Source organism: Saccostrea cucullata, unplaced genomic scaffold, assembly GCF_032062105.1.
Source record: "Saccostrea cucullata isolate Sc308-1 unplaced genomic scaffold, CSIRO_AGI_Scuc_v1 ctg6674, whole genome shotgun sequence".
Taxonomy (NCBI): domain Eukaryota; kingdom Metazoa; phylum Mollusca; class Bivalvia; order Ostreida; family Ostreidae; genus Saccostrea; species Saccostrea cuccullata.
The window spans coordinates 19,443-34,175 of NW_026928667.1; the positions used below are offsets into that span (position 1 = coordinate 19,443).

The 14,733-nt window shown below is 33.1% G+C and overlaps 2 protein-coding genes across 2 annotated transcripts; both read left to right on the forward strand.

The window, feature by feature from the left end:
* The first annotated feature begins 590 nt into the window (after positions 1 to 590).
* Positions 591 to 5,964, forward strand: LOC134278323 (uncharacterized). Its single transcript, XM_062760633.1, has 6 exons — positions 591 to 727; positions 1,101 to 1,163; positions 1,315 to 1,671; positions 2,110 to 2,727; positions 5,403 to 5,478; positions 5,563 to 5,964. The coding sequence occupies exons 1-6, from the start codon at positions 676 to 678 to the stop codon at positions 5,930 to 5,932; spliced, it is 1,536 nt and encodes a 511-aa protein (XP_062616617.1). The 5' UTR covers positions 591 to 675; the 3' UTR covers positions 5,933 to 5,964.
* Positions 5,965 to 9,875: 3,911 nt separating this feature from the next.
* LOC134278324 (uncharacterized) lies at positions 9,876 to 10,989 on the forward strand (the record flags this gene model as incomplete). Its single annotated transcript, XM_062760634.1, has 3 exons — positions 9,876 to 10,227; positions 10,446 to 10,568; positions 10,933 to 10,989. Coding segments are annotated over exons 1-3 (532 nt in total), but the record flags the coding sequence as incomplete, so codon positions are not given.
* Positions 10,990 to 14,733: the final 3,744 nt, after the last annotated feature.

The window sequence follows — 14,733 nt, forward strand, 5'->3', positions numbered from 1 at the left end:
TCTGTACATGTATACTCATATTATGAGTAATCGAACAAATTTTATAAATGAAAATATATTGATTTTCCTTCTGTTTATTTCCTTCACCTGACGAACGCCCGCAGGTGACCAGGTCGTCGTTCTCTGTTCATTTACTGATAACTGTGCAAGGTTCAGCTTTACAATTTTACACGTCCCAAAGTCGACCGAAAACTAAAAAAACTTATAAAAGGAAACAAACTTTATCAGAAAGATTGCTTTATATTGCCGAAGCTGTTCTGTAAATTAATAACATCGCAAGAGCGAAAGGTTATGCAAATTGATTTTATCGTCTTAAATTTAGAAAAAAAATAAGGTTTTTTTTTTTTTTTTATTTATTTTAAAACTAAAGCGACCCTTATCAGATCAATATCTGAAATAGAACTCTGAAAAGAACTGAAATGGACACTTAACCTTTCTTATTTTCCATAAAACCGATTTCATCAGGTATCACTGCACACACAGGCATAAAATGGAAAGGGGCTTTAAATCCTGAATTATGCATGCATGATAGAATGTATCAATACTCAGCCTTATATATCAAATTTTCGTCAAAGTGAAATAAACTACCCATTGTCAACCCTACTTAGAATATGCAGTCGATGTGTCAAATTCTTTGATAGATTTAGGCATGTTAAGAGGCAGGTAGTATCGACCATGGCTACCAAAGTCAGAGGGTGGACAGTAATCTGCCTTCTCCTCACTTACGGTAAGTACATCAGTACTTATTGGGATTCTCGTTTCAATATTCTTTAGACTACCATTTTTTACATATCTTGTCCTATAGAAAAAATGTTTTTAAATCGTGTTATATTTAACAAGAAGATTTAAAATTGGTGAATAATTGAAAAGAAATAGTTGGCATCCAAATGTTTAAACCTGTAGAAGATATGACTGTTACATGTATCATAATTACTTGTTCATATTTCGGTGTGAATCATGTCATTACATATGATAACACTTACGCACTTTTTACATGTATGTCGGTTGTTTGACACAATTTCTTGATTATTTAAATCTTGTGTCTAATTGGAAAGAGATATTGATACCACTGACTACGTTATTTTACTTCGTTTCCATAGGTAAATTAGGAAATACAAATGAAAACAGATGCCAGGGACTTGCACAGGAGAGGTCTTTACCAGGTAAGGTAATTGTCACGAACCAGGAAGGCATTTAATATAAATTCAATGCCAATTAACTATGACCTAAAGTCGATAAACATGTATGCTTCTAAGTCATGGTGGCAGATGTATAAATATTTTTCTTTAATTACATTTTTTACCTTCTTTGCAGTTCTATCATTTTGCACAGACAACATGAAAGAATCAAATACCTTTTTAATTCTTGATGCATACCTTCCCCGTGATGAGAGCGTATCAAGTCATTGCATGTGTGAGATCAAGGTATTGAGTACATACAATACCTCCGTACTCTACATGAAGCAGGAGACCTCTCTATTACCGACAGCCAACTGTGGACTGAAAGTAAAACTGTCAAACGATACACAGGAGGAGATCCGTGACATCCATTGTCACCACGTCGTGGATACCGAGTATCACTTACCCAGGCACTCTAGTATCACTCTAACGCTAAGCAATATATCACAGACCTGGTCCACTGGGTTCTGTTTCCTTTTCTCATTGAGATTCGGTAAGCACACCAGGAAAGGATCAGGCAATAAAATAATTTCTTTTGTTAATACAGGAATGAATTTTGCGTTTATGTTAAATGTTTTTGAATCAAATCATACATAGTAAAATAAAGTGCATTATTAATACCTACGTCATTTTATATCTAATTGTTGTAAGAGCCATGCTCTGTTCAAGATTCCTATGTACTGAATAGGAAATGGTTATTATAAACAATCCTAGTTTAAAAAAAGATAAATATTGAGTTGATCGACTGTAGTATTTTCTTTAAGAATTCAAGAGAGTTGCTATTGGTTTCTCTCTTTTCCCCTCTTTCTATTTTGACATTTATTATATTATTTAATGTGTTTCATATACATGATTTATACAACAATTACAACTTTAATACAGAATAACAATAGAATATATCCATGAAATATTCTTCATGCTTTAATTACAGAGCAAGCAACACTCAGTGCTCAATGCTTCAGTCCTGGAGAATTCAGAGTTCCCTCAACTTCTACTTCATCTCTAACAGAACTCTCAACAAATTTTCAAGACACTAAACAATGGAGCACATCAAACAATGCTTTATCAACCATATTCACAACAGCACCAACATCCATGTCAACAGTATCAGGGTCAACAACTTTAATTGCGTCTTCATCGAACGAGCCTGTAATATCAACAGACAACCCAACAGCAAGCAAGTCCACAGATTATTTTCTTGCTAGTACAACAATTGATATCAAGAACCGATCAGAAACGACGGAAACTGTTGAAAAACAGAAAATTACTACAACTATAAACTATGATAGTACTTCAGAAATACACCAAACAACAAAATCTGTCGATGTGCAGAATTTTACTACAACTGAAAAGTTTACTTTAGTGACATCAGAAACATACCAAACAACGGCGAAAGACAGAGCTTCCACTACGAACCAATACTCCTCCACGACAGAAATAAATCAGTCTTCATCATCAGATTCCATATCGACGACTCCAGTGATGTCGACGGAGACTGTAACTACGCCACCATTGACATTGGAAGTTGTTCATTCTACAGATTTTAATGGTACTCTCAAAAACTTAATCATCTATTTTCCCCCAGCATAATATCATTTAATCATTTTTAACTTAAAATTAAGATGCTCAATAAGTAAACATGAAAAAAAAAATAAATTCAGAAATCTTTAGCTTATTGTACTCGTATTAGAAAATACATTTGTATGACTCTATTATTATCAAGCGTTAAGAAAGGTCCATATCTTTATCTCCTTTTTCACTCATAATAGACAATCCCTATGATAATATTCGTAAAATACCTTTCTGAATATTTTTCAGGAATCATATTGACTGTATGTTTAAAATTGATCAGTTGGATATCCAACTCTGCTGATATTATATATTTAAGAAATAAGGTCCGCGTTTTCATGAATGCTGCAGGATAACCTCCTCGTTAGCCCAGACTTATATATTTAAAACAACATTTCGAGACCGAGGAGGTTATCTTGCATCATTCACGACAACAAGGACTTTATTTCTATTCTACAAAGATCGCTTAACATGCTAAAATACGGCTGATCGGTTCCTCTATAGAGAAATGAATTAGGTCACCATGTCTCGATAACGCTGTTCCATTTAACACCAGAGCGAAATTTTGTTTACTTACCTATGTATGGAAATCAGACGATTTGAGCTTTCGTTGCATTAAATATAGCCTTTTTGAATTACAAATTTGTTCGTAATATGTATTGATAAGTTTTAATGAATAGATGCGGAAACAAAATCATGTTTCGGTTTTACTAAAATCACGTTGTTTAAATGTGTAGGGAGGTCCGTGGAATAGCCCGCTTAGCTATAAAAACCGACCTTCATCAGCAACTTGATGCAATTTACAGTGTTTATACTGCAAATGACGACACATCGGTGCGGTCTAAACAAGTATTTCATTCTACAGCCAAACATGCAATTGAATTGTTCAAGGTTGATACGTGTTTCTGATCTGATAATTTTTTGATGACGTTCGTGATTTATTGGAGAATAATGTCCGGCAGTTTCATTTGATGTTTACAATAATCGTTGTAGAATGCCACATCTTCACGGTTTTGTGAACTGTTTTTACTACCCCTTTTCTTAACAGTTTTGTACACGGTTTAAACTACACAGGAATCTTCAGATAGCTAACACAATTAGAATAATTCTCATAATACAGAGATTTATTTTCTATTTGTAGAGGATTATATGTAATAAAAACTATTCCTGGTAGTTTTTTTATATCAGTTTTTCAACCATCCTAGTATCTTCTTTATGTTACCTATCCCTGTTTGTTAACATATTTGTAGGGTGTAATAACTTTCTTTCATCGTTGTACAATGTGTTAGCACTGCATGTATCGTTACATTTCTGTTTGCTCTGGCATCTTATCCCTTTTTTAATATTATAGTTTGCAGCTAACTGTAAAGTTTCACGTTACGTCACGATCTAGTTGACAGCTGCGCTCAAGGTAAATTGTACACGTCCCCTAACCGCAAGCTTTCCGACTGGAACTTTCTTCTTATCCTTGATTGGTTGCTCGTGCAATAGAATATTTCCGTGTCAATGTTGATAATTTGAATTGACCAATCACGTGAATTGTTTACGCTGGATGCATCTGCCGAAAAGATCGTTACGTTAGGTAAAACTTTACAGTTAGCTGCAAACTATAATTATATTTAAACAGCTTTCTACGTTTTCTCACTTTTGTATGCTGTATAAATCATCCCAATATCCCTGCAGCTTTGCTCAATGGCCGTAAATGCCGAGTATAGAACAAAATGTGCAGCTCTACACCGGCAAGTGGTGGCGTCTCCATATGAGTAAAAATAATTTTTAAGAGTGAAGATAAAGAAAATACACCATGTAAATTATCTCTGTTTCTTTACATTACTGACGCTGTGTTTTTTATCCAAATTATTTTTACACTTTATATGCTGTGAAACGTACCCCTTTATCTTTACAGTTTTGAAGGCTATGTATATCTTTACAGTATTGTACGCTGTGTAAAGTATCTCTGTATCTTTACAGTATTGTACGCTGTGTAAAGTATCTCTGTATCTTTACAGTATTGTACGCTGTGTAAAGTATCTCTGTATCTTTGCAGTATTGTACGCTGTGTAAAGTATCTCTGTATCTTTACAGTATTGTACGCTGTGTAAAGGATCTCTGTATCTTTACAGTATTGTACGCTGTGTAAAGGATCTCTGTATCTTTACAGTATTGTACGCTGTGTAAAGGATCTCTGTATCTTTACAGTATTGTACGCTGTGTAAAGTATCTCTGTATCTTTACAGTATTGTACGCTGTGTAAAGTATCTCTGTATCTTTACAGTATTGTACGCTGTGTAAAGGATCTCTGTATCTTTACAGTATTGTACGCTGTGTAAAGTATCTCTGTATCTTTACAGTATTGTACGCTGTGTAAAGGATCTCTGTATCTTTACAGTATTGTACGCTGTGTAAAGGATCTCTGTATCTTTACAGTATTGTACGCTGTGTAAAGTATCTCTGTATCTTTACAGTATTGTACGCTGTGTAAAGTATCTCTGTATCTTTACAGTATTGTACGCTGTGTAAAGGATCTCTGTATCTTTACAGTATTGTACGCTGTGTAAAGTATCTCTGTATCTTTACAGTATTGTACGCTGTGTAAAGGATCTCTGTATCTTTACAGTATTGTACGCTGTGTAAAGGATCTATGTTTATTTTCAGTTTTGTACGCTGTTTTACCAGTGAGTGGAGTTCTTCTGTTCGGGATTCTTGTCATCGCAGTTATTCTTTGCAAAAGGTATTAAACTTTAGAATTAACTTAAGGAATCAATTTTATCCATATTTTATCTATGAATTTATTTTTATTTTGATTTAATTATAGAAATCGGAGAGACTTGAAAGGAAGACAAGACTTTAATAGCTCCATGCAGAATGTTGGGATCCTGTCTTCATATGAAGCTGATACTCAACAATCTGTATATGATAATCGCTCTTTTGAAAAAATGAAAGAGGAACCTCAGTTTTTCTTTTATGAGGACCAACCAATCTCTAGAACTAATGCAAATAGTGCCGAAACACAGCGACTGAAAATGGATAGACATTATCCTAAGGCAGGGGTCAAACAAAATGGTGTACAGCAAAATAAAAAGCATAATTCCCAGACTGGTTTCAGATCAAAGAGAAGTAATCAAGATTCACCACAATCTCTTATAAAAGTGACGATTAATGGTAGTGAAAGTTTTATGTTATAGTTATTTAACGTTATTTCCAAGCACAATATATCAGCTTCTTTCATTAAAAATTTCATTAAAAATCTCTATAATGAATATGTTTCAGTACTTAATGATGCGTAAAGTATAATACGTGCTGAAATGGAAAAAAAAGTTTGACTACTAATGTCATCGAAATTCAAGCACGGTTTCTTATCAAATGTCTTGGAATATTACACTAAGAAATATGTGTAGACCATATTTAAATGTTTCTCTGTCCTCTACCATTTCAGAAAAAAAGACTTTGGTTGATGGTTAGTGTCGATCTTTTAAAACTCAAAACAATTGCAAGATAAAGTTAAATAAGATATTAATGGGATGTAAAATATATGATAAATAAAAATAATTCTTTTCTGTAGTTTAACAAATTGAGTTGTTCTAGGGAGTCGTCGGAAGGAGGCAAATAAATAGTTTCTTAAAGATAATCTTAGTTGTTTTCACTTTCAAATTTAAAAAAAAATATAAAATTGAACATTCATACTAATGCAACAAGCCGTTTTCCATTCAAATTTCAATACTTTATCTTACATAAAATAGAATGATACATATGGAGATAACGAACAATATTCATGATCAAAAGTCCATAAAACAATACGAAATAGAAGCAGAGCAAATACGGATCTCCAAACATAAGAGTTGGGATAAGGTGCTATAGAATAGTGAGCATCCCCTGCCGACCGGTCACACCCGCCATGTGCTCCTTATCATGATCAGGAAATAAAGAAATATCCTCGGATATTAGTAAAGAAATTTGTTTATGACTGGTATTTTTATCTGGAGATGAATTTTGGGAATCGCTGCAAAAAAGGAAAATTTGCAGAAGTTTAGATTATATGCATATTGTAATGTATCTGCCTATCTCTATTCAAAATCCCTTTTCCCACGAATATCTCCTAAAGAAATTTTTTAAAAATGCTTAGAGCTATATAGGTGCTTTAATATAACTCCTAGTACTGGTGTCAGCAAAGCATTTAAAACATTTTCACAATCTTCGCAAATTGCTGTCAATAGTTCTTGCAAGTTCAAAAGCATTTCTTCATTTAAATGTTTCAAGCTATACATAGCTTGAGTTTTATCCAAAAATTACCGTTTTAATTTGTGGTTGACTACTTGGGGTTCATTTCAAGTATTTATGCCACACAGTATCCATCTCAAGGTGTTATCTCAGTTCGTAGAGGTTTCTGATTATACATGTATTTACAATTTCAAAGAAGAAAATATACATTTATTCAGTTCCAAATTTAAAAATAACAAGAAAATATCTATTTGAAATGTAACACAGTGCACGTGGTATCATATTTAAGTGCATATAACGCAATGAAAGCGATATATTTCTTTTTAACTGCTATGTCATCTAGTCCATGAAGCATGGCGGACATAAGGAATGTTATCTTGTGGATTATTGGTAGTCTAATCTTTACGTCTGGTATGTACATAATCTATGTTTTCTTGTATCATCAATATAACTAAACAATGAAGTCCGTTGACAAGTCGAGGAATACAATGAGCGTAAGAGCTATGATATGCGCATATATTCTTGTTGGTTTCAAAAACATGTATTTTGTATACGAAAAGACTCGGTAAAAGACAATGTACACATGTATACAGAACCTTGGAAGTATTTAGTGTGAATAAACCTTTGTTTAACCAACCCTTAGATTCTGGTTATATCCAACATAGGTAATGTGTTAACTGTGTATATCGTCATTACTGTTTATTAATTAATCCTTATGGCCAAAATTATTTTTTTTTTCTTTTATTAAGAAACAGAGAGGAGCAACAACTAAGGAAAATCATGAACATCATTGGAAATCTACAATATGAATCAATTAATATTTGAATAATTTTACATATTAAGTCCTTAATTCTTATCTAGGTCATGTATCCAACCATTTTCAGCTGGACTCATAGCTCTCCGTGTATTTAACCGGCTTTTGGCACGATTTAACCCAGATATGCTAACTGCTTCACACACACAAATTAACTATAAACTACTGAATATATTTTTTGTATTATTTCTGAAATAGCAAATTTATTAAACATAATATCAAACAAAGTTAATTGTGGATTTAGTGATTATGCACACTGCAATATTATTAAGATTCTATTGCTACTGCAAGTAGCATTAAACACCCAAACGATAATACACCGACATGAGATATTTCGAGTAATGCTTAGAAATTGTAAACTATTTTTTTTTACAATTGATTATCTGATAGGTTTTATTGTATTTTGATTTGTATAGTAATTGGCATGTATATTATACAATTATGGACTTCAGTGTAGGTCGATATGTGGTTATAAGGACTCATGGCAATTAATATTGACCGAAGAAACAGAGAGTGATATTGACCGAGCCCGCGAGGTCGCGATCATGCATTTTCTGTGTCCTAGGTCAATATCAATGGACCTTTACGAAGAGCGCTTACTTTTACAGTTGACGGCTTACTTTTACACTAGGGCAATGTAAGGTAGCTCTTTCATGATAAACATATTAATTAAACGAAAAGAACAGGTTATTTTAATGCACATATAAGCTGTCTTTGAAGAAAACGACAACCACCCTACCCTCAACTCCCGGTCTTTACATGTTAGTGCCCCTAACCCCATACTTATGACCACTAGGAAGGTTTTCTTAGGCATTATCAATTCTGTACTTCCGTAAATGGTACAAGTTTAAATGTCCAAGTAAACCGTCAACTGTAAAAGTCAGTGCTTCTCGTAAAAGTCCAACATTAGCGCTTGCGCATCGACATTAAAAAAGAGGATTTATATCACGTGACTTCTTTCAGCAGCCAATTAAAAAATTACGAAAATAATCTTTTTATATAACATCAAAAGTTTTTGAATATTTACAGTGCTTTTCAGTAATTCATGTGATTGTTCTCAAACTCCAGAATTTGTTCACATGTTTTTAACTTATAAAAGTGGTAAACTATGTGCTTCCTTAAAATATAAAACATTATAATTATTTTTTCTACCAAAGAACTATATGCGGTATATTGCATATCTTTGCCCCCACAAAAGTCAAATTTTGAAAAATTCTTGATATGTGCTGAATTTTATAAATTGTATGAGAAATATAAATTAACAGATCATATTATAGTTTCAAAGTAGTTTATTGACAATTTTTGTTTTTATGACGTCATAAACTAGTTCGATTTTTTGTCATTTTTTAGAAAGAGGACAAAATGGACAAAATTTCAACAATTTTTTTAGCTTTAAGAGTTATAGAGCGCAAGTTTGTTCAGGAATAATATTTATACATTTTATTGATATTATCATTCTACACATAATATGAAAATATTAAGCCTGAACAAATCTGCGCTCGGTGATTTTTACTCAAAATATCGACGTAAAATATACATTTTTCTGTACAAATCATGGAAATTTTAAATTTACGTCATTTTCGTGATGTCATTACAAACATATGACGTCCTTGCTAATGAAAATATTCAGTGTTTTGAAGTCAGCATATATTCCCCTGTTTAAGAACAAAATTAAATATTTCTCCGTCAAAGTTTGATTTTGGGGGGCAAATATTGGTTATTACCGAATAAGGTTCTTTCAATTTTTAAAAGTCTAGCTAGGCATTCTTATCTTATTTCAAGTCATCACCTTTCACAAATAAATAACAAAAAATTATATATATGGCCATTTATTGGTACTAGTATCTAGGATTTATATGAATGTAATACTTATTTCACTAAGTTTATTAGAAAAGACTCAATCTACTGTATATTTAGAGAATATAATATTATTGCATAAAATATTTAAACTAATAACAGATTAAGTTTAAAATCAATTTCAGATCCAGTGAGTTGTTACTCTCCCTGTTACTTACTAGCCAAAGCGAACTCGGTTCCAGGTAAAATGACGAACATTTTAGAGTTTTATGTTAAGATTGGTCATCTCTACACAGGCAATGAAATACGAATACTCAATCGTTTCAGTAGCCCTGATGTGCTACAGTTACCAGATTGTTGGACATAATATCGTCATTGACGCATACAGAGCCAAAGACTCTAGTACCACATACTGTAAATGTAGACTCACCAGTGATAAACCTAGTACACTGAACCTTACCAACTATAACGGCGTCCATCCTGGGATAGGGTGTGGGAGTACTGTAATGGTTCTAGCTGGTGGTACTAGCATGTCAATGAACTGCTTTGTGACTGGCAGACAGCTTCCAATTAATGGATCAGATGTTGATATTCTTATCGAAAATCCACAACTAGCCTCCGACACAAGATACTGTTTATCTATTGAGTCAGGTACGTTAAATTAACATGAGTTAGGTATATATCTTTGTATAGTACTTGGTTGTATCACACTTCAGAAGTACGCTGAATGAGGAGAAATTATTAACCGTTGAATGTAAAGCATCGTGTTTTCAGGATAATTTCAATCAATATGTCGTACATTATTTCATTACTTTTGATTTAATTCATAATATAAACCTCATTTTAACTACTTTTTTCCTATCTTTTAGCTGATTTGTCAGCAGTACTAAGTGTATCTTGTGATGGAGATCTTTTACCATCTACAACAAGGAAAACTTCCTACACTTCAACAACTGAGGAGATAAATACAGCGACTCCATTGTTTACAACTGGTATTATGACTTCAATGTTCTTTGTAATAATTACAGTCGTTTTAATATTTAGAATTTTATCCTGAGATTTGTTAAATTTCTGTTTTTCTTTTGTGTTGACTCGAAAACATGTTCAAGGAATTCATGTTATATTTGAATATCCTTTCAAATAATAAGTTTTCGTTCCGTGTTCAGACTTTCAATCCTGTTAATATTTACTGTAATCAATATTTGTCAGGATGGCGGCTGAGGAAGCATATAGAAAATGGCAGCTTATATGCACATGTTTATGCATGTAATGAAAAAATACGACGGACAGTTCTTAAAAAAGTAGAGTGAACAGTTGAACCGTCTTTTATGGATTAACACTGTTTTACAATTCCAGATAAAGTTCGTGACTATTCTTCATGTTCCTCCCAGGCCATGAATGCCAAAATACAAGGTACTTAAAAATCCACATAATTATATTGCGAATTGAAAAAAAAAGTAGGAGGCAAACATTTTTGCATGAACCATCATATTTGATATTCATTTAAGAAGCAGGCTGAAGATGAGCTCATATACATGTAATTCTATCGGCTGATGAAATAAAAAAAATTATCCATCCCCTATCAACATGTAAGATTGCAATTAAAAAAAATAAATAATTTTTTAAAATCTTAATGTGTAACCTTGGAGGCACGTGCCTCAAAAAGAATTATCGAGAAAATAAATCAATAAAACTTCATTGTGGTAAACCCTTTTTATCATACAGGTATATCATAATGCATGCATGTCACTATTGTAAAACATGAGTATACATTGCAAGATATATGTACATGTACAGTACCGACCGGACACAACCTAACAGAAAGCGAACCCGGAGCGGACCCCGGGTTCGCTCTCTGGGTCCGCTCCGGGTTCGCTTGGGGTCCGCTAGGGCTGACCTCGAGCGAACCCGGAGCGGACCCAAAGCGAACCCGTAGCGGACCCCGAGCGAACCCGAAGCGGACCCAGAGAGCGAACCCCAAATTCAGTAGCGGTCCCAGAGAGCGAACGCGGGTTCGGTATTTATTTACAGAGCTGTCAATCAGGATTAGCGATTAACCAATCAGCGCATCAACCAATCAAAATAGCATATTGATCAGTCGATTGGTATATCAAGATCGAACGTGTTGATTTAATTCGATATAAATCCAAACACTACATACAAGCAAAACGTATGGATGTGCTGTGTAAATCTATTATAATAATAAAGATATTCTTTAATATTTATTCATTTTAATTCTCCGGGTTGTATTTTATATTTATATATTTATTTTCTTTTTTATTAAAGTAATTAATCAATTATGTGTTTTAATATTTTACGTAGAATTATACACGACTATTTACGTTTTTATTTTCTTTTATTAGTTTTTTATGCCAGTATTTAAAGTCCATTTGGTAAATAAATTTGGTAAATACATCAGTCGATGAATAAAAATAGAAGTCAATTGATATTGCAATTTTTACTGACAAAAAGAAATTTAGTTGGTCTTCGACAATTATTGTAAAATCATCATCTCAAGATACTTACAGTTCAGGAATATTAACGTGCCCAATATTTAAATATAGATACAGGAAACATCAAGACGAGAGAGAGAGAGAACTACATGATGTACTAAACACTATATATTTACATAGTTACATGTTGAATTGAAAATCTATATAAACACTGTTAAAGAAAAAAATCCGGACCTCTATGAAATACGTCTTGGTTATCGGGGTTACTCAGGTGAAGTGCAATTTACATTATTGAACGAATTAATAATGCTAATTAATCACGACATTTAGTAAATCGTACATTGTTTCATTCTCTCAAAATGGCGTAGCTATAACTTGACAAAGAATAACAACAGAAATATAATATAGAAGGGATATTTTAACATATGAATTATGATCTATTATGAATTTTGAAATGTTTTTGGACTAATTATTGGGAAAGATTAATTAATAAAGGCGTAAGCAATACATACATGTAGTTATGTGGGTTATTCGAGAGTTGGTTACACTAAATTGAAAGAATAATCTTGTTAAGTATCATTAGGAATTGGGTCTAATTCACGTTCATTCTGGTGAAGTCATTCAGTTTGTCTATACCATTAGGGCGGAATGACTTCAATCTGTGCATCCAGAAGGAAGATTTTCATATACACGCATTTTTTTCATGCCCAAGAAGATCAAGAAGGTTAAGAAGATAAATAATTTTAATGTAAATTTTGAATAATTTAATGTAATACGTAAATTGAGAAATTATAAATAAAATAATTAAATAAATAGAATTTTTTAAAGACAATGTGTGTGAAATAGGGGGCATATACTAATATATTTTTATCGGGTCGGGAGAACAATTATTATTTGCCTTTATCTTTGTTCTGATAAAAATCATACTCGCTCCAAAATTCTGACCATGAAAAAGATCTAATAAACAGTGTAAGTTTTTTTTTTAGAAAATGTCCTGTAAATATTTATTATGAACTTTTAATATGTAACTACTATAAATTAAATCTAAATATATCAGATGTACAAAAGGTTACACATGTAATTTATAGATGCGATATCATAATTCACGTGTTAAGCAAACATTGAAACTACGATTTAGCAAAACTTAAGGAATAACAAATGTATGTAAAACCTATATAAATCATGAACTCAAAAGGTATTTAGTTTAGATTTCTTTCGTCAGTTTCACCATTCGCTATACTGAAAATCAATTCAACACTCTTTTCTTCCTCTTTTTTTTGTTTTCTCGTTATAACTTAAGAAAAATAAATGCCTTATAACCCGCTGTTAAATTAGTTTGAATTTCTCGGGATCGAGAAATCAAGGAAATCATGTAAATCTATGTCGAATGTACAGTTGAATTTTAGAAAATTTATCAATGTTCTCCATTATATCACTGTTTACATGTCAGTGTACGTGTCCGCATCGTCGCATAAACAACAATGATCGATCCACAATACCATTACTGTATTGGAATATACAAGGGGCGGGGCTTACTGGCGGTGAGATTAAAGCGGGGTCCGCTTCACGCATCAGTGCGTAAAGCGGTCCCAGGAAGCGAACGCCGGGTTCGCTCTAGCGGACCCAGAGCTGACCCCGAGCGAACGCGGAGCGAACCCGGAGCGCACCCAAAGCGCACCCGGAGCGGTCCCAAAATTTCTGAAAGCGAACCCGAAGCGGACCCCGAGCGAACCCGGGAAGCGAACCCGGGGTCCGCTCCGGGTTCGCTCTGGTGTTAGGTTGTGTCCGGTCGGTACTGTATATATTAAGTATAAACATTGTCTAAAATTGTCAGTTTTATTATTAAAATTTTGATTAAATTGGTAAATTGATAAGAAGCTTAAATTTTTACTTGTTGAGATAAAAATGTTTTTATCTTTAGATTTTAGAAAATCACTCATCATTCGTTTATGTATATTTATAATAAATAAATCTTCGATCACATCCCTCAGATTGGAAATTTTCATACATTCAACAGTAATTCTGTGAATTTTGAATAAATCTCATTTACCAACTGATATGTTTGCTGCAGGCCTGCAGCAAGTCTACTGCAAGCTTGCAGCAAACAAAATTGTTCGTAGGAAGAAAATTTTCTTATTCGCAGATGATTCCCAGTAGCTTCGATCTTGCGGCAAACATTGCAGCCCAACATGTTTGCAGGAACATAGTAAGAAACTTTCATGCCAATTTAATGTTCAGCAAGTTCACAGGACACATTTCATTATTCGAATGTTTACAGGAAGTTCGTAAGAATAGTAAACAAGTCAAATCAGCCAATGAAATGCAGATTGTACTGAGGTAAACACAGAACTTGCCAGCCCATTTTGAAATGTTTGAATTGAAGTTGTACACGTTTCAGTATTTTGTTAGGAATACACACCATTCTGAATGATTAAAAGTGCCAAACTTCGGATGTAGGTGTTCATTGGCATCCATGATATCTAACTGGTAAGAAATGGTTTTGTTTTATTTTGATATTTAAAAGAATATTATTAAAAGCACGTTTGAGTTACTGGTGTAAATGCTAGGTCAAATCTAAATCTTAAATATTTATTATGAATTTCAGTCCTCTTTTTAATATCACATATGTATACTTCTTAAATGTATCAATGGACCTAAATCAGTTAAATGTTTTCAAATTAATTAGTAGCTGTGTAATTACGGT